The following is a 16,670-nucleotide window of genomic DNA, read 5'->3' on the forward strand; positions in this document are numbered from 1 at the left end:
TGGCATCACAACAGAGTGAGTTTCCCCTGGATCCACATGCTCTGCAGGCACAGATACACCATAAGATGCCTAGCACCACAGGTCTCTGCACCTTTAAGACCCAGCTCAGGGCAGCAGAAGCGGTGTGCACACACTCCAGACCTTCTTTCTTCTCCTCCCTCAGCAAGCAAAGAAAAATGATTTCCTCACATTCCTGTCTCCCTGCTCATATCCCTCTGCACACCCTCTGGCCCCATGCATCTGGTCCCAGCATCCTGCATGCATTAGCAGAATAGGCACTGGCAGCATTAACCGGGCAGCATCTGCCAGCCAAGGCTGAGGGAGTAGCACAGCCTTCCAGACAACCCAAGGCAAGGAAACTGAGGGTGGTGGCATGTCCCCTTCACGGGGACAGGGCTGCCCCTCCCACCAGCCAACGGAACACAAATAACATAAAAGAGAGATTACCTCCTGCCATGGAGGTCCAAAGGGTCCTGGCAGCTGTGCATCATCTCCTTGCTGCAAACGACACCCCCCCATGCCCATAGCCCGGCTAATGCTTTGCTCTCTTCCAGCCACCTACACCTGTGATGCATCAGGGGTGTGGAGGAGCGAGGAGCTGGGGACCAAACTGCCCTCCTGCCGACCAGGTACTAGCGCTGGGGCGGCCGGTTCCTGCGGGACGGGTTTGGAGCAGGGACATGCTGAGGGGGGACAGCTCCATGCCCAACCTGACCTGCTGCGTCCCTAGGCATGGACTCTGCTCCCTGGCGACAATGCCATGTGCCCTGTATCATAGAGTCAGAGAGTGTTTGGAGTTGCTTCGGGTCAGAGTCCAACACTCCTGCAGTGAGAAGGGACAGCTTCAACTGTGCCAGGCTGCAGAGAGTCCCATCATCCAACCTCACCTCAAATGTTTCCAGGGGTGACATTTACTGTGCCAGGCTGCAGAGAGTTCCATCATCCAACCTCACCTCGAATGTTTCCAGGGGTGACATTTACTGTGCCAGGCTGCAGAGAGTTCCATCATCCAACCTCAGCTCGAATGTTTCCAGGGGTGACATTTACTGTGCCAGGCTGCAGAGGGTTCCATCATCCAACCTCACCTCGAATGTTTCCCGGGGTGACATTTACTGTGCCAGGCTGCAGAGAGTTCCATCATCCAACCTCACCTCGAATGTTTCCAGGGGTGACATTTACTGTGCCAGGCTGCAGAGAGTTCCATCATCCAACCTCACCTCGAATGTTTCCAGGGGTGACATTTACTGTGCCAGGCTGCAGAGAGCCTCACCATCCAACCTGACTTTGAATGTCTCCAGGGGTGCCATCTCTACCACCTCTCTGGGCAGCCTGTGCCAGTGCTTCACCCCCTTCACTCTGATTATTTTTTCTTACACCTAGTCTAAATCTCCCCTCTTTCAGTTCAAAGCCATCACCCCTTGTCCTGTCACAACAGGCTCTGCTAAAAAGACTGTTCCCATCTTTCTCATGTGCCTTTTTAAGCACTCAAAGGCCACAATGAGGCTTCCCTCGGTCCCTTTCTTCTCCAGGCTGAATGACCTCAGAGCACTATCCAGCTGCTTGCGTGCTGGGGACAGAGGCCTCCTGCTATCCTGGCTGGCCCAGACAGGGCTCAGCAGTGGCACTGGGCAGCAGTGGAAAGGGCATGTCTCCCTGGCTTTATAAAGTGGCAGTGGGGTCACAGCTGGCTGTCAGTGCTCCCTGAGCTACCCACGCTGGCCAACAAGCACAGCAGCTCTTGCATAGCTCAGTCCTCAGCATCACCAGCCAAGAGCAGAGTATTACTTGCCCAGCAGAGCTGGCTGCCAGCTCCAGTTAGCAGTGTGCCCACATGCAGGAGCAATTAGCATCTCTCTAAGCCTTGCAGAAACACCTCACCACTTTGCAGGGAAGGAAGAGCCTCAAGCCTTCGAGCAGTAGCAGAAATGTTTGCAGCCAGCAAGTTTCCAGGCCAGCTGCCCGCTCAGGATTAAACAAAAGTCCCTGGGATGTTGTTTGGCCACAGCCAAGCCTGGGCTCAGGTCTGGCTACTCAGTGGGGGGACTGAAGGCAGCCCTGGCTGTGGGCTGTGGTCAGATGTTCAGGGATGGCTCTCCAGAGAGGTGCAGGGATGTGGCTGCCATACAGCAGCTGTAGCTGCAGCTGTGAGGGGTCTGGGAGCTGGCTCAGGCCCACAGAGGGTATCTGCTCTCCAGTCAAGCTGAGCAACTGCAAGGCCCAAGGAGGGACCCCCTGAGATTCCAAGCATCCCATGAAGCTGTGGCTGCTTTGCCGCAGTGGCTGCTTTGTTGCGATGGCTGCTCCCTGCATCTCTCCTTGATGTTTCAGCCTGAACTAATTTGAGCTGGGAGCATATGGGGACATCTTTTTGGGGCCATAGCTGCTTTGATGGGCCATTTCCAGGCCTCCTGATTAGTGACAGAAGTCAGAGAGACTTCAGGAAAGTGGAAAATCCCAGAGAGAGGCTGACACTCTCCTGAGATCAGGATCTGCAGGCAGCTGCTCTTCAGATTTTCCCCACCCTGTCTCACGCCACATCCCCATCTCTAGCAACTCCTCTTCCAGGCCACTCCACGCCTGCCTCTGCCATTAGCAGGAGCATTTGCAGCCTGGTCAGCATTTTTTATATGTAATTTAATAGAATAAATATTTGGCTGGATGTACTTCCTCTAAAACCATCTCCCTGGGACTGCTGCCCAGCAGACCCGCTGGGCTGGGACACAGGGATGATTTCTGCCTGAGCACATTGGCTATTCCTTGCAGCACTGGGAAAGGCAGGGGAGAGAAGCACAGGTAGAAACATTCACCATGCTCCCCCTCTGCCAGAGCCACAGGTTTTCTAACCACAGACCCTGGCACATCCTGGGATTCCTATCCTGGTTGCAAAGCTGAATGTCTCAATCCTATTGTCCTGGGGGGGGTCAGACCCTCTTTCTGTGAGGGGTGCGCACATGGGGTGATAGCATCACAGGGAGCATCAGGGAAGAGGCTTAGCATTTTCCACAGAGGATCTGAGTTTCCATTGAAAGCTTGGAGGGGTGAGACCAGCATCTGAGCTTCTGCTACTCAGGACTCCTCCAGCTCTAGAAGCACAAGCCCAAATTGGCTCCCATAACCTACCAGTGACATCAAGACCCCCAAGGAACCTGGGAGTTCTTCACCACAGTACTGTCACAGGTGTCAGCCAGCCCCACCACCCACAATCATGTCCCAGGGTTTAAGTTCCTCAGAGGCAGGATCGTCCCTGGCCACCTTGTCCAAACATCTTAGAGTGACCTTCCACACAATGAATCTCTCTTCTTCCTCACACCATGTCACAGTGCAGGGATAAAGTTCCTTGGAGACAAACCAGGCAGCACAACAGGTCTCTTTGGACATCAATCCCAGGTCTGTTGAGCAGCTGAGCAGAGGGATGCTTGTTTGGCTGACAGAATTGCAGTAAGGGCTTTAGATGAAGGAATAAAGCCCATGGTGCTAGGCAGCATCCCACGGCTGAGCCTTCTCTAGCTACAGCCCCTCCAGGAGGGAAAATGCCATGATCATGAGACTACAGACCTCATTATGGGTCTCAGAGCAAGGGGTGAGGCTGGGCTGATGTCAGGCTCCAGCCCTCCTGCCTGTGTTCCCTGGGGTTTCTTGGCAGACTGAGCAAGAGCTGAGCAATGGGGGGCGATGGGGAAGGGCTGAGTGAGCTCACAGGGCACAGTGAGGCTTCAGGATTACTCATTTGGGCCTTCTGCTTCTGAAGTGATGTGAATCCAGACAAATCACCCCAGAAACTGCACTGCAAAGTGAGGAATTGCAAAGTGCAGGGTAGCCTTCAAGACATCTTCTTGTCCCACCTACCAGTTCAACTGCACTACAACCCTTTGAGGCATAGCCCTGTCTTACTGCAATCCAAGCTTGGCAGAAATCATATCATCTTCCAGGTCTCTAAGATAACAGAAGATCCTTCCACTTGCCCTTCCCTAAGAAATCTGGTAAGATGATGGTCCCTATCTGGAGCACAGACCACAGATATAAACCAAGACTAAGGTCTGATACCACTTAGAGTGGTTGAAGTCCCACTCTGGCTCATGTGTTCTGCTGAATCCTTCGGTGTCAGGTGATTTCGTAGAGCTTCGTGGTAGCTAACCCTGGATGAGAACCTCCACAGCCCAGCCGTGTGCCATACACAAGTCTAATGATCCACATGGGTGCCCAGCAGGCAGCAGCTCACTCTTTACAAGGGATGAGCCCATAATTCACAGGGTAAATCCTCTGGCCTCTCTGGAGCAGTGATCCAGCACATGGGACATTGGCATGAGCCTGTCCTTTTCATTAGGAACAGTGTGGCCAGTAGGACAAGGGAGGTTATTCTTCCCTTGTACTCAACACTGGTCAGGCCACACCTTGAGTACTGTGTCCAGTTCTGGGCTCCTCAATTCAAGAACATGGGCAAAGAAGGGTGACAAAGCTGGTGAGGGGCCTGGAACACAAACCCTGTGAGGAGAGACTGAGGGAGCTGGGGGTGTGCAGCCTAGAGAAGAGGAGGCTCAGGGCTGACCTCATTGCTGCCTATAACTACCTGAAGGGAGGCTGTAGCCAGGTGGGGTTGGTCTCTTCTGCCAGGCAACCAGCAACAGAACAAGGGGACACAGTCTCAAGTTGTGCTGGGAGAGGTCTAGGCTGGATGTTGGAGGAAGTTGTTGGCAGAGAGAGTGATTGGCATTGGAATGGGCTGCCCAGGGAGGTGGTGGAGTCACCATCCCTGGAGGTCTTCAAGAAAAGCCTGGATGAGGTACTTGGTGCCATGGTTTAGTTGACTGGCTAGGGCTGGGTGCTAGGTTGGACTGGATGATCTCGGAGGTCTCTTCCAACCTGGTTGATTCTATGATTCTATGATTAAGGGCTCTCCAGCTTCCCTCGTGATGGGGCCACGTGTGGTGGGAGTAACTGTCCTGCGCTCTTTGTCCTCAGTGTGTGGCCGTCCAGCTCGCCCTCTGCCTGGCATCATCAAGCGCATCATTGGCGGGCGGAACGCAGAGCCTGGGTTCTTCCCCTGGCAGGCCCTGATCGTGGTGGAGGACACGTCCCGGGTGCCCAATGACAAGTGGTTTGGCAGCGGGGCCCTGCTCTCAGACTCCTGGGTGCTGACGGCGGCCCACGTGCTCCGCTCCCAGCGGCGAGACAAGACTGTCATCCCCGTCTCCAAGGAGCACGTCACTGTCTACCTGGCCCTGCACGACGTGAGAAACAAGGTGGAGGCTGTGAACCGGACGGTGGAGAGGATCATCCTCCACGAGGACTTTGACATCCAGAACTACAACCACGACATTGCTCTGGTGAAGCTGAAGGAGAAAGTGACCATGGGGAAGTACGTGATGCCTGTCTGCCTGCCCCAGTTTGAGCACGAGCTGGAGGGGCCTCACCCCAACACTCTGGGGCTGGTGGCTGGCTGGGGTATCTCTAACCCCAACATCACGGTGGATGAGATCATCAGCTCAGGCATGAGGACACTGTCCGACATCCTGCAGTACGTCAAGCTGCCGGTGGTGCTGCACGCAGAGTGCAAGACCAGCTACGAGTCACGGTCAGGCAACTACAGCGTGACCGAGAACATGTTCTGCGCGGGCTACTACGAAGGGGGGAAGGACACTTGCTTGGGGGACAGTGGGGGAGCATTTGTCATCCAGGACTCAGGAACACGCAGGTGGGTGGCCCAAGGGCTGGTCTCCTGGGGTGGTCCAGAGGAATGTGGCAGCAAGCAGGTGTATGGTGTGTACACCAAAGTCTCCAACTATGTGGACTGGGTGGAGAAGAAAACAGGCTCCTCGGAGAGGTGGACGTTTCTGGAGCCGGAGCTGGAGAGCTGAGTGACTAAGCAGCTGCAGATCCCTTTCTTCTTGTTGTTGGTGTTGTTTAATGTGCTCCAGACTCTGGTCTTTCGCAAGCAGTAGCCACGATGCTCAGCGCACGTCAGGCCCCTGCCAGCCCTTCACATCCTTTGTTTTGCTTGGTCCCGCATCCCTTTGCTTGTGCTCTTAGGTAACACTTGCTAGGAAGCTGGGGGAAGGGAGCAAAGGGCAAGATATCATCTGACATCCTCAGCTTGTGCTGCCCATCTCCAAACCTCACCCAAACTCCCAAGGAGCCTCCCTCCAAGCCAGGACAAAGGCACAGTGATGGAGACAGCAATTCCTGGCCAGCAAAGCTTTGAACTGTGCACAGGGAATTGCCCCTATCCCCAGGGCTCTCCATCCAGATAACACATCTGCAGGAGCTGCAGAGGATATAGACAGTGCAGGGAACCCAGCTGAGCAGGAGTGGACCCTACAGGTCCTGCGTGCTGTGGAAAGTCTTTTCCATATAGAAGCAGGGAGTGAGCCCTGGGGGTTTGCTCTTATTTGTCTTTGCAAATGCCTTTGCCTGATGGCATCTCAAGTGATGTCCACCTGGTCCTGGGCATGTGAAGATGCACCCACATTTTCCCTAAACTTCAGACATGGCTGGAAAGCTAATGGCTGCCAAACTGGCACCAACCCACGTGGGTTACAGTTACCCCACCATATGGGATGGATGCCCTCACAGAGGACACAAGGACAGGGAGCAAGGGTTTGGATTTAGTGTTACCCTCACCTCTGGCCAAGAAAACTCCAACCCTCCATCACCCTAAGCCCTCTCCAGTACTAACTCTTGGAATGGTTTCCAGCCACAGCAGACCTCCCAGGGGAAGTTTTCCATACACAGACAGCATCATATCTGCTGTACCCAAGCAATACTTGCTTTCAGCAGAATCATTGCAGATGAAATGCCCTTCCTTGGGGTTCCATCTTTTCCTTAGGGGCTTGGGTAGTCCTGCATTGCAGCACACTCAGCTTTGCAAGAACTTAGTGCCTTTTAATTGCTTTCAAAGCCATTGATTTGACTGATTTACAGGCTACTGATAGTGCTCAGTGTTTGATCGTGTCATTTCTGGACTATTGCAAGTGTCTGAGTCATTCTGGACTGGCCACAACTCACCTAACACACCAGAAGCATTCCTATCTCTCCAGCCTCCTCCACAGCCCATGTAGACAAGTAAGCCTGGCCAAGGAACGAGGTTAGGTGAGCTCACCTTCCTTCAGCAGGGACAGCATCTCCTTTGCTTGCCAGCAAAGCCCTCCTGTAGCTGTAAGCCACACGCAAAAATTGCCTGCTGTCCTCTCTGAGTGCCTGTAGCCTCCTCTGGGGCTGTCTTCCTCTTCTCCTTTGGGTTCTGCCAAGCCAACAGTGGATAAATCATTCTGCCATTGTCCTATCATCCAAAAAGCTATTTCTAGAACGTGTAGAGGAACAGAAAGCCTAAGGAAGCTCAAACTTTCAGACACACTAAGAACTGTACTCTTGGCTATGTCATGTAACTGCAAGGTATTTATATACATACATACATAAATATATATATTTCTTTTTTTGATACTACAGTCTGTAAAAAAAGCTGGTGTCATGTAAGGATGGCTCTCTGTAATCTTCCTCCTGAGAAGAAAATAAAACTTTGACATGTACTGAGTTGTGCCCTGAGGCTCTTATCCAAGAGGACATGGCCAAGGCTAGCTGCTTGTCTCTGCCACACACACCTGCACAGCCCAGGGGATTCTCACACTGTCCCTTACCCCAACATCTGCTCAGCCACAGCCTTCCCAGCATCACTGACTGAGGCAGATCCCCAACCAGCCTTGAACACAAGTTGCAAAGAGCAGCAATAGATGAGATGGTGCTCTTCAATTAGCTGTCACCTCAGCACACCACTGAAGATGGGGGACAGGGGAGGAGTGCATCAACCTGTGTGCTGAGAACAGCAATTAAATCTGGGTTCAACTGACATGTAGGAAAAATAACAGGTTTGTGACTTTTGCTTCAAAAGGGGTGAAAAATCAGCCCACCCCTGCTGGCTGTTGGCCTGATAAAGCACAACTTCACAGCAGATGCAGAGATGGGTTTGAGGCAGGGCCTAGTTCTGCTGGGCATCTCCTCTCTACATCACAGGGCGTGAAAAGCCAGCCCTTGGGATGAGCTTAAAGCCATGAGAGCTGTTTCCTACCATGTGCCTGGGTCCAGGGCTGAGAGATGGGTTATTGATCCCTATTTTGCTATGAAGCAGAACTGAAATAACAGCACTGGGCTCCTCTGGGCTGACAGCAAGGAGGAAGGAGGTGGGTCTGGCTCTCTTGCTCAAGGGTTTCTTAACATGTCCAGTAACATCAGAGGGATGAAGAGGAGGAGAGGGGGAAAGCAAAATCAAGGCATGGTCCCCTGAGAATTAAACCACCAGCAGTAGGATCTGAGGCTCGAGAGCTCTGGGGCAAGTCAAAAACCATTGCTGCCCTATAATAGATCAGTCATAAACACAGAGCCTCCCCCAGCTCCTGTCGACAGCTCTGCTGGGAAATCCCAGCGCAGCCCAGCCCTCACCCCTGCTCACCAAGCTGCCAGGCTGCCGAGTGCCAGCCCCCTCAGCCCCGCGGCTGCTGCGGCTGGCTGCTGGGAGGGCTGGCAACAGGCAGCAGAGGAGAAAAGCAAGAGCAACAACAATGGGCTTTGCATTTGCTGGCACCTTCTGACCTGCTGAGGTGGTGAGAGCTTCTCTCCGGGGACACAGGCACGGACACAGCAATTGATCAGTCTGGCTGCGGTGAAAGGCCAGCAAAATATCCCTGGGTGAGGCTTGCCCATTCCTGGCTGTGTGTGGGTGTCAGGCATTAGATGTGAGCTGACTGCAGAAGATCCCAACCTCAGATGGACAAGGAGGGCAGCCAGGAGCTGTCCAGGAGCCACAGGGAGAGAGAGCATCTTTTATCCCTCAGGTACCTTCCCTGGGATGGGCTTGCTGTCCTCATGCCAGCTGGGGGCTGGCCACTGCTCACCATCCCTAGGGACTGAGCTCAGCTGTGGAGTCCTGCTCTGGGCTCCAGAAGTGCCAAGAGGGATGAAAAGCAGCACTTTGAGGGATATTTGATAAGAAACAAGTGGCAGATTGGCACAGCTGCATGTCAGAGAGGGGTGTCGTAGAAGGACCCAAAAAATTAGGCTGGAGAGAATTACTCAGAGGCACATACATATGTGTGGGTGCCTCTGAGTAATGGGGAGAGGATGAAGGGGCTGCAGAAGGGGACATGAAGGACACAGGCTAGGAGCAGGTAGCAGCAGGGAGAGGACAAGGGAAAAAGCAATGTATGAACATGAAGCCATGGGTAGGGGAGCACTGGGTGTGTGCAGAAGGCATTGCAGGGCAGCAAGAGATGGCTCTGCCCTTGTAAAAGAGTGGAGAGATGCAAGAAAGAAAATAAGGACCCCTGCAGGGATGTGGTCTCCACCAGAGCTGCCTTCTCAGGCGGAGGCAAGGGAGTTGCCCCTCAGTAGTTGGGTGATTGGAGAGGCTGCAGACAGCCAGACATGATGACTAGGGATGGGAAAACCTCAGCATGGGAAGAAGGCTACAGGCAATGCAGCAAGAAACTTGGCTCTGGCTCTGGTTCATGACATAACACCAGCAGGGAGAGGGCAGACTGCTCCCAGCACAGCAAGAGCCACAGGGGAGGGAAGGGAGATGGTCAAGGCTGCAGAACAGCCTTCTCCTTTGCCACTTACCCTAGGCCACTCCAGCCAAGAAGAGACCTCCTCCAGAACGTCGTGCTTGTTCAGGTACCAGGCCCAAGCACTCCCTCAGACACTGTCCCCTTGACAAAAAGGCTCAAGACATCACTGATACTCGCTCCAAGGAGGACAGGTCACAGTGGCTCTCTTTCCTTGGTATGTCCTTACTGCTGACACCACACCAGCCACCAGCCCTGCTGCCATAGCACCGGGTCCCCTGGGACAACGCTGGGTACCAGTAGGGGTTTGATGTCCTGCACTTTGCATCATGTGTGCATCTCCAGTGCTCTGAAACTGGAAAATCACAGCAAGAGACCAGTTCATCCACTGACCATGGTCGTACCCATGAAGGATGTGGGCTAGGGGGATCACACTGCAGGGAAACGGCTGGACACAGGGGTGTAGTGGAGGACAGGGGTGCAGCGTCTGGGGAATGCTGGCTCGTCCCAGTGCAGTTGTCAGAGATCTCGCAGCTCCATCTGCTGGCTCCACGGTTAGGGCTGCAGAAGCTGCGGAAGAAGGAAAGCTCTGGAGAAAGGGGATAATTTGTGGGATGAGCAGGACAGAGTGCTAGAGAAGCAAAAGCCACATTGTCCCTGGATCACACAAGGTTTTCTTGCTGTTCTGGGTTTTTTAACCAATAGCCTGCAGGTCGCCTTTATGAAAATAAAGGAGAGTCTTAAACCAGCAAATAAAACACCAAACTCACAGTAAGCAGTGCAAAAAAGGCTCTTCAGGACACAGCAAGGAGGAGACTACCTGAGAAGCTTCACAGCCAAGGCTTGGTGCTTTGAAAGACCCTGTAGCCCACTAAGTGCACTTTCCCCGTGACTGACCTAACAGAGCAGAGACTTTGGGACTTGCTGCTCCCTTGGCTTCGCTGCAAGCCTCCAGCTGTGTGGGCCCCTCAGCTGTTTGGATGCCCAAAGGCAAAGGCAGGGGAGAATGAGGATGTGCTCAGTTGGTAGATAAAGGCAGGGGTCAGTTTTCCTCCAGGCTGCTCACCATACCTAGAAAAGGTTTTGGAGAAGTGAACAAGGACAAATGCACCATTGGGCTGAGGAGAAAGGAGCTGGTTTATTCTCATAAATACACTCATCCTTTGCAGGGGCAGCTGAGGGTTGTCCTCATGCAGAATTTGTCCCGTAAGACATCCCACCAGTTCCCAAGGCTGTGGGAAGAGGTGCCTGGCTGAGGCACTCTGATGTGTCCTTGTACTCCTGGGAGTCAGGGAAGCTTCACCATGATACAAGCAAGAGCTGACCTTGAACACCCAGCTTTCCAGGCTCTCCATCAGCTCCTCCCAGGCATCACCCCAGTTCCTCTCTGTGGTCCTCAGCTCCCACTACTTCATGGTGAAATAAAACAGGATGAAAAGGAGCATTCCCAAAGCAAGAAGCAAAGGGATGCCAAGGCAGCAGCAGCGTTTCCAGGCGAAGTGGCAATTGAAGAGAGAAGGGGGCTGGGGTGGGGTGGCATGGGGCCTGCGTTTCAGGGTGCAGTGGGTCCTGGCCTTGCCCACATCCCCCAAGGGCTCCCAGTCATCTGATGCTGGGGCCAGTCGTGACTTGCTGCAAATGCCAAGCTGGCAGCCCTCGCAGCGGGTGCTGTCGTGTGGCCCTGACACTGGGACATCCACCACAACGTTCAGGAAATCGGAGGCCTGGACTGTCACACGGTAGAAGCAATTGAGAATCTGCAGCACCAGGTTGTGCAGAACCTTCTCCACAGTCTCCTGGCTGAAATCAGGCTCCTCCAGCGGGGCGTGGGGGCAGCGTCTGCATGCCTGGCGGAAGATTCGCATGCGCACCTTGCCCCGGCCCTTGCGCAAGCACATGTGGAAGAGGATGTGCACTTTGGCTGAAGACCACTCACGGAAGCACTGGGAGCACTGAAACCTGTCAGGGCACAGAGCAGAGCAGCTTGTTTCAGGCTCCCTGTGCTAAGCCAGTCCGCACAGCCAGAAGACACCAGGGTGGTTACAGGGCTGATGGCTTAACTTCACGAATGAAAGCTTTACATACAACTGCCCTTGCCCTAACAGCATTATATCACAGTATCACAGTATTATCAGGGTTGGAAGAGACCTCACAGCTCATCAAGTCCAACCTTTTACCACAGAGCTCAAGGCTAAACCATGGCACCAAGTGCCACATCCAATCCTGCCTTGAACAGCTCCAGGGACGGCGACTCCACCACCTCCCCGGGCAGCCCATTCCAGTGTCCAATGACTCTCTCAGTGAAGAACTTTCTCCTCACCTCCAGCCTAAATCTCCCCTGGCGCAGCCTGAGGCTGTGTCCTCTTTTTCTGGTGCTGGCCACCTGAGAGAAGAGAGCAACCTCCTCCTGGTCACAACCACCCCTCAGGTAGTTGTAGACAGCAATAAGGTCACCCCTGAGCCTCCTCTTCTCCAGGCTAAACAACCCCAGCTCCCTCAGCCTCTCCTCGTAGGACTGTGCTCAAGGCCTCTCACCAGCCTCATTGCCCTTCTCTGGACACGCTCAAGCATCTCGATGTCCCTTCTAAACTGGGGGGCCCAGAACTGAACACAGTACTCAAGGTGTGGTCTAACCAGTGCAGAGCACAGGGGCAGAATGACCTCCCTGCTCCTGCTGGCCACACCATTCCTGATGCAAGCCAGGATGTCATTGGCTCTCTTGGCCACCTGGGCACACTGCTGGCTCATGTTCAGGCAGCCAGTCTGGGGATGTAAACTCAAGGCTGGCCCTCTAGAATTCAAAGATTTTAGGAGCTAGGCTGCCTGCTGGGCCCACGCTTTCCTAGTCCATCCCAGACCCACCGCCAGGAGCAGAGGTCCTTGGGGAAGGAAGCAGCAATCCCCAGCTGTTTGGGGCTTCAGCCCCTTGCCTGTTCTGCCTCATCACAGCTAAACAGAAAGCCAACAGCAAACCAAGGTTTGGGGAAGGCAAAAAAAAAGAAGGAGAAGAATAGAAGGAAGGTGTGGGTGGAGGCTGCAGGGCAGGTGAGGACATATCTTGAGGAGTGAAAAGATACATAACCCACAGCTCTGAGTCTTGCACAATCCCTATAGCAGCTGGCAGCCAAAGTCCGTTTGCTGTCACCCAGGCAGCATGTCTGGCTGATGCCCAGGGCCCTGCCTGGGTTGGATATGGTTGAGATGAGGCCTCTCATCAGTAACACAGAGCCACAGGTGCTTTCTCCTCCCAGATCCCACAGTCTGGTGCAGACACAGTTTAGAAGGGACATTGAGATGCTTGAGCGTGCCCAGAGAAGGGTGACGAGGCTGGGGAGAGGCCTTGAGCACAGCCCTACGAGGAGAGGCTGAGGGAGCTGGGATTGGTTAGCCTGGAGAAGAGGAGGCTCAGGGGAGACCTCATTGCTGTCTACAACTACCTGAAGGGTGGTTGTGGCCAGGAGGAGGTTGCTCTCTTCTCTCAGGTGGCCAGCACCAGAACAAGAGGACACAGCCTCAGGCTGCACCAGGGGAAATTTAGGCTGGAGGTGAGGAGAAAGTTCTTCACTGAGAGAGTCATTGGACACTGGAATGGGCTGCCCAGGGAGGTGGTGGAGTCGCCGTCCCTGGGGCTGTTCAAGGCAGGATTGGACGTGGCACTTGGTGCCATGGTCTAGCCTTGAGCTCTGTGGTAAAGGGTTGGACTTGATGATCTGTGAGGTCTCTTCCAACCCTGATGATACTGTGATACTGTGATACTGTGAATACCAAGGCGCTAGCCCATGTCCTAGCAGACATCAACTCTCCCTCTTCTCACCCTATGGGTTCATCCTTTGGTATGCTTCACCCCTGCCTGCTGAAGAAGCCCTTTGTATCTTGACACCAACAAGGAGAAAAGATGTTGTTTGGCCCTGTGGAGCTGCAACAGTCTCCTCCTGTTATCATGACTTTTTTCCAGTTTGGAAATAACCCACCAAGCTTGGAACTAAATGGGAAAACCCCTCCCAACCCCATCCACCTCCAAACTGCCCTTTTCAGATCCAAAGCTGTTTCTTACAAGCTAACTCTGAGAAAGTGCAATGGCAGCCCATTGTCCCTGATCCCACTCCAAAGACCAAGCCAGCAGCCCCCCTACCTCCCAAGAGTATGGCTCTGCACAAACTCCTTCCAGCCAGGCTTGAGGTCGTGGACCTGCAGGTTATCATCCTCCTGAAGTGTCCAAGGCTCTTTTAAGCACTTAGCTGCAATCTCGGCAAAAGTGTTCTGCCAGGTCTTCATGGTCCCACCTGGGGCTAAGGAAGAGGCAGTGATTAAGCCTGTGGGTCAAGCTTGCCACTTCTGAGTGTTGACACGTACCTGCAACTGCCTTTTCCTCAAGCTCTTCCTCTTTGCACAGCACCTCTGTGCCTGGAGAGGAGAACCTTTGTTCCCATGCAAGCAGCACCGCCCCACCCCAATCCCTATAGTAACTGACTCTGCTGGCGCTGCACCATGTCCTAGGTGGGTGAAAGTCCTTGAAAGTGAGGACGAGGTGGGTTCCCCAGCTCACACCATGCCGAAGCTGTGCTTTCATGCTGCTGCTCTGTCCATAGGCAGCCCTCCTGCCAGGCTGTCCGTGCCCATCATGGCATCCAGGGTGAACCAGCAGAGACTGCGCCCTGTGTAGGAGTAGCAGAAGCAAAACCCACTGAAAGCACAGGAGTCAGCAGCTGATAAGGGCCCATCTAACCTTATCTCTCTCCACAGCTGGCACCAAGCACAGGGTGTTTTTCACAGCTTTCAGCCGACTCCGGCACAAAAGGGCCTGATGTGAAACCGCGAGGTGGAGAGCTGGGGAGGACAGCACCACACGGCAAACCAAAACAGGTGAGGTTTGCCCTCAGCTCAGAGCACACGGTAGGGATGTGGCTTTCTGAAGCTCTCTGCCCCTCAGCTCCCTCCTATCCAGGTGTGCAGGTACCCAAGGAGCCCATGGAGCGTGATGAAGGATGAAGAAGAGGTTAGATGAGATGCCAGATGATAACTGCTCTTGAGTTTGGGGAAGATCTGCAGTTTGATAAAGCAAGCTCAGCTTGCCACTGAAATAAACCCCTCTCCTTTCATGTGAAGCTTTCAGAGGGGACCATCATGTGCACAGAAAGGGCACAAAACACCTCAAAATGCCCTGCCTTGAAGAAAGTGTGCTGGGTGGCTGATGGGAATGAAGCCACCGTGGAAACCCACAGCAGCTCCCTGTGCTGAGTGCCCAGAGCAGCACTCAGCTGCCCAGAAGCAGAGATGGTTTAACACAAAGACTGAAAGACATTAAAGACTGAAGTAGGACACTAAAGACTGAAGTAAGAGATTAAAGATTGAAGTAGGACAGACCTCTGCTTGAAAAAAGGGCAGAAGAATCTTGAGGTCAGACTTAAAACACTTCACATTGGTTTCAAATGAAATATGTTCCCATAGCATCCCATCTGCCTTAACACTCTGGAAGCCCAGGTAGCCCAGGCCCCTGGAGCTGGCTGGGGCAGTGGGATTGCTGAGAACATAGTTGACAACAACTGTGGCCTCACAAGAGTGGCACGATGGCTGCTGGCAGTAAGTGATAGCAGCTGCAAGGTCAAGAGGCAGCAGCACACCAGGCTCATCATCCAGATTCCTAAAGAGGGGGCAGGTGACATAGATAAGTAACCACAAGCTGGCAGAGAGCCTCTGATCTTTGCTGCTGGAAGGGAAAAGTCAGTGAGTCACTTGGATAAAGAGCCCTCTGGCACCTTCCTAACGTGTACTGCCCCTCCTGCAAGAGTGGAGGGAGGTATCGAGGTCCTGAGGCAGATCTTACCTTCAGCTTCAGGGTTCTTACCTGCTTTGAGATTCTTCCACCCTTAACTATGCCTTGATGCTACCATCTGGAGCAGGATTAGAAGGAAGGAAAGGAGGCTTCCTGGAAGCAGAGATGCCAAGGTGAGGTCATCAGGATTTATATGGAGAGTTGCCAAAGTCCTAACCCATGCATAGGGGCTGAGACACTCCCATGGGGACACAGGAATACTCTTGGGCTGGGCAGCAACCTGCAATCAGGACAGTGAAGAAGGAGGAGCCACCCCTCCAGTGTTCCGATGCTCACAGGGGGGGACGGACATCCTTGGCTCTGGTCTGGCGCATTGGGAGGAAGAGAGGGGGCAGCAGATCTCCCTGGCCCCCTTCCCACTCCTTTCCCAGAGCACTGGGGCTCCGTTTCTATAGGCTTGGTATAGAAGCCCCCTTTGTGCAGCCTGCCACAGACGAGTCTCCAGGGCTGCAAGCCTCCCAGCTGCAAAGTAGGAGCTAAGTGGGAGCAGGGCTGGTCTCATAGCTGGCACCATGCCATGCATGGCAACACTGTGACCCAGCATGGCACGATGAGCCACCAGCAGCATGGTGATCAGGGTGGTGCTACCACCCTGCAGCATCTGCCTGTCCCCTTGGACCCCTCTGTATTAGCAGCTGAGATTTACCTTCGACAGGTTTAAGGTAGAAAAAAAACAGAGGGTTTGACATCTCCCTTTCATTTCTAAGGCAGCCGTGTCTGTGTTAGACACCTGAAGCTATTTTGAGGAGGAGGAGTGCCCCGAGGGGGCAGCCCTCCCTCCTGGAACTCTCACAGTCACCCAAACAAACCGACCACTTCATCTGGAGGAACTGTGGTTTCAGCCCAGCTCTTCCACCTCAGGGCTGCTGTCGTGAGGCTGAGGGTTGCTCCCACCAGGCAGATGCTGCCCCCCATGCTCCTCACCCCAGGGGATAAAATGCTGCCCCTCAGGCACACTGCTCAGTGGGAATGACACTACTCAATGGCAAGCCCCTGCCTCCAAAACCCAGCTCTGATGGAAACCAACCCCCTGCTATGTCATGGCAACACAACTCAAACCGTGAGTCACAATGTGCTGAGCCCTCACAGTCGTCTCCGAGAAGGAGCCCAGTGCTGGTCCCTCTGTTAAGAGCCTTTGCCTTGCTCTTACTGAAGGGACTTTCCCAGAACCACCCACAGAGCTGAAACCAGGCTGACGTTCTGTTCCACTCACACACACCTCCAAGCCTGCCCAAGCACCTTGCCACTTACCAGCACCTCTGTGGAAACTAAACCTGCTCCTGCAG

At 53.8% G+C, this 16,670-nt stretch overlaps 2 protein-coding genes and 1 long non-coding RNA gene across 6 annotated transcripts in view; 1 reads left to right on the top strand and 2 right to left on the bottom strand.

Moving 5' to 3' along the window:
• The window catches only part of MASP1 (MBL associated serine protease 1), a 31,213-nt gene extending 23,690 nt beyond the window's left edge, over positions 1 to 7,523 (top strand). Inside the window, exons 10-11 of the mRNA XM_064165543.1 lie at positions 555 to 629; positions 4,960 to 7,523. Of these exons, the coding sequence (XP_064021613.1) occupies positions 555 to 629; positions 4,960 to 5,855 (971 nt within the window). The 3' untranslated portion in view covers positions 5,856 to 7,523. The remainder of the gene's footprint in view (positions 1 to 554; positions 630 to 4,959) is intronic.
• Positions 5,962 to 8,802, bottom strand: LOC135187123 (uncharacterized). 2 transcript variants are annotated; one of them, XR_010307199.1, is made up of 4 exons: positions 8,581 to 8,802; positions 7,632 to 7,807; positions 7,097 to 7,237; positions 5,962 to 6,045 (listed from the first exon to the last, which is right to left on the bottom strand). It is a non-coding gene; the product is annotated as an uncharacterized LOC135187123 (long non-coding RNA). The 2 variants fall into 2 exon arrangements; XR_010307200.1 differs by having other exon boundaries at positions 7,632 to 8,200; positions 8,573 to 8,802.
• Positions 8,803 to 10,670: 1,868 nt separating this feature from the next.
• Positions 10,671 to 16,058, bottom strand: LOC135187121 (receptor-transporting protein 3-like). 3 transcript variants are annotated; one of them, XM_064165548.1, is made up of 4 exons: positions 16,031 to 16,058; positions 15,397 to 15,477; positions 13,684 to 13,840; positions 10,671 to 11,510 (listed from the first exon to the last, which is right to left on the bottom strand). In XM_064165548.1, the coding sequence occupies exons 3-4, from the start codon at positions 13,824 to 13,826 to the stop codon at positions 10,958 to 10,960; spliced, it is 696 nt and encodes a 231-aa protein (XP_064021618.1). In that variant the 5' UTR covers positions 13,827 to 13,840; positions 15,397 to 15,477; positions 16,031 to 16,058; the 3' UTR covers positions 10,671 to 10,957. The 3 variants fall into 3 exon arrangements, with proteins under 3 accessions (XP_064021618.1, XP_064021619.1, XP_064021617.1); XM_064165549.1 differs by lacking the exons at positions 15,397 to 15,477; positions 16,031 to 16,058 and adding an exon at positions 14,278 to 14,295; XM_064165547.1 differs by lacking the exons at positions 15,397 to 15,477; positions 16,031 to 16,058 and adding an exon at positions 13,905 to 14,227.
• Between the last annotated feature and the right edge of the window lie 612 nt (positions 16,059 to 16,670).

This window comes from Pogoniulus pusillus, chromosome 26 (genome assembly GCF_015220805.1).
Source record: "Pogoniulus pusillus isolate bPogPus1 chromosome 26, bPogPus1.pri, whole genome shotgun sequence".
NCBI classification, from domain to species: Eukaryota; Metazoa; Chordata; class Aves; order Piciformes; family Lybiidae; genus Pogoniulus; species Pogoniulus pusillus.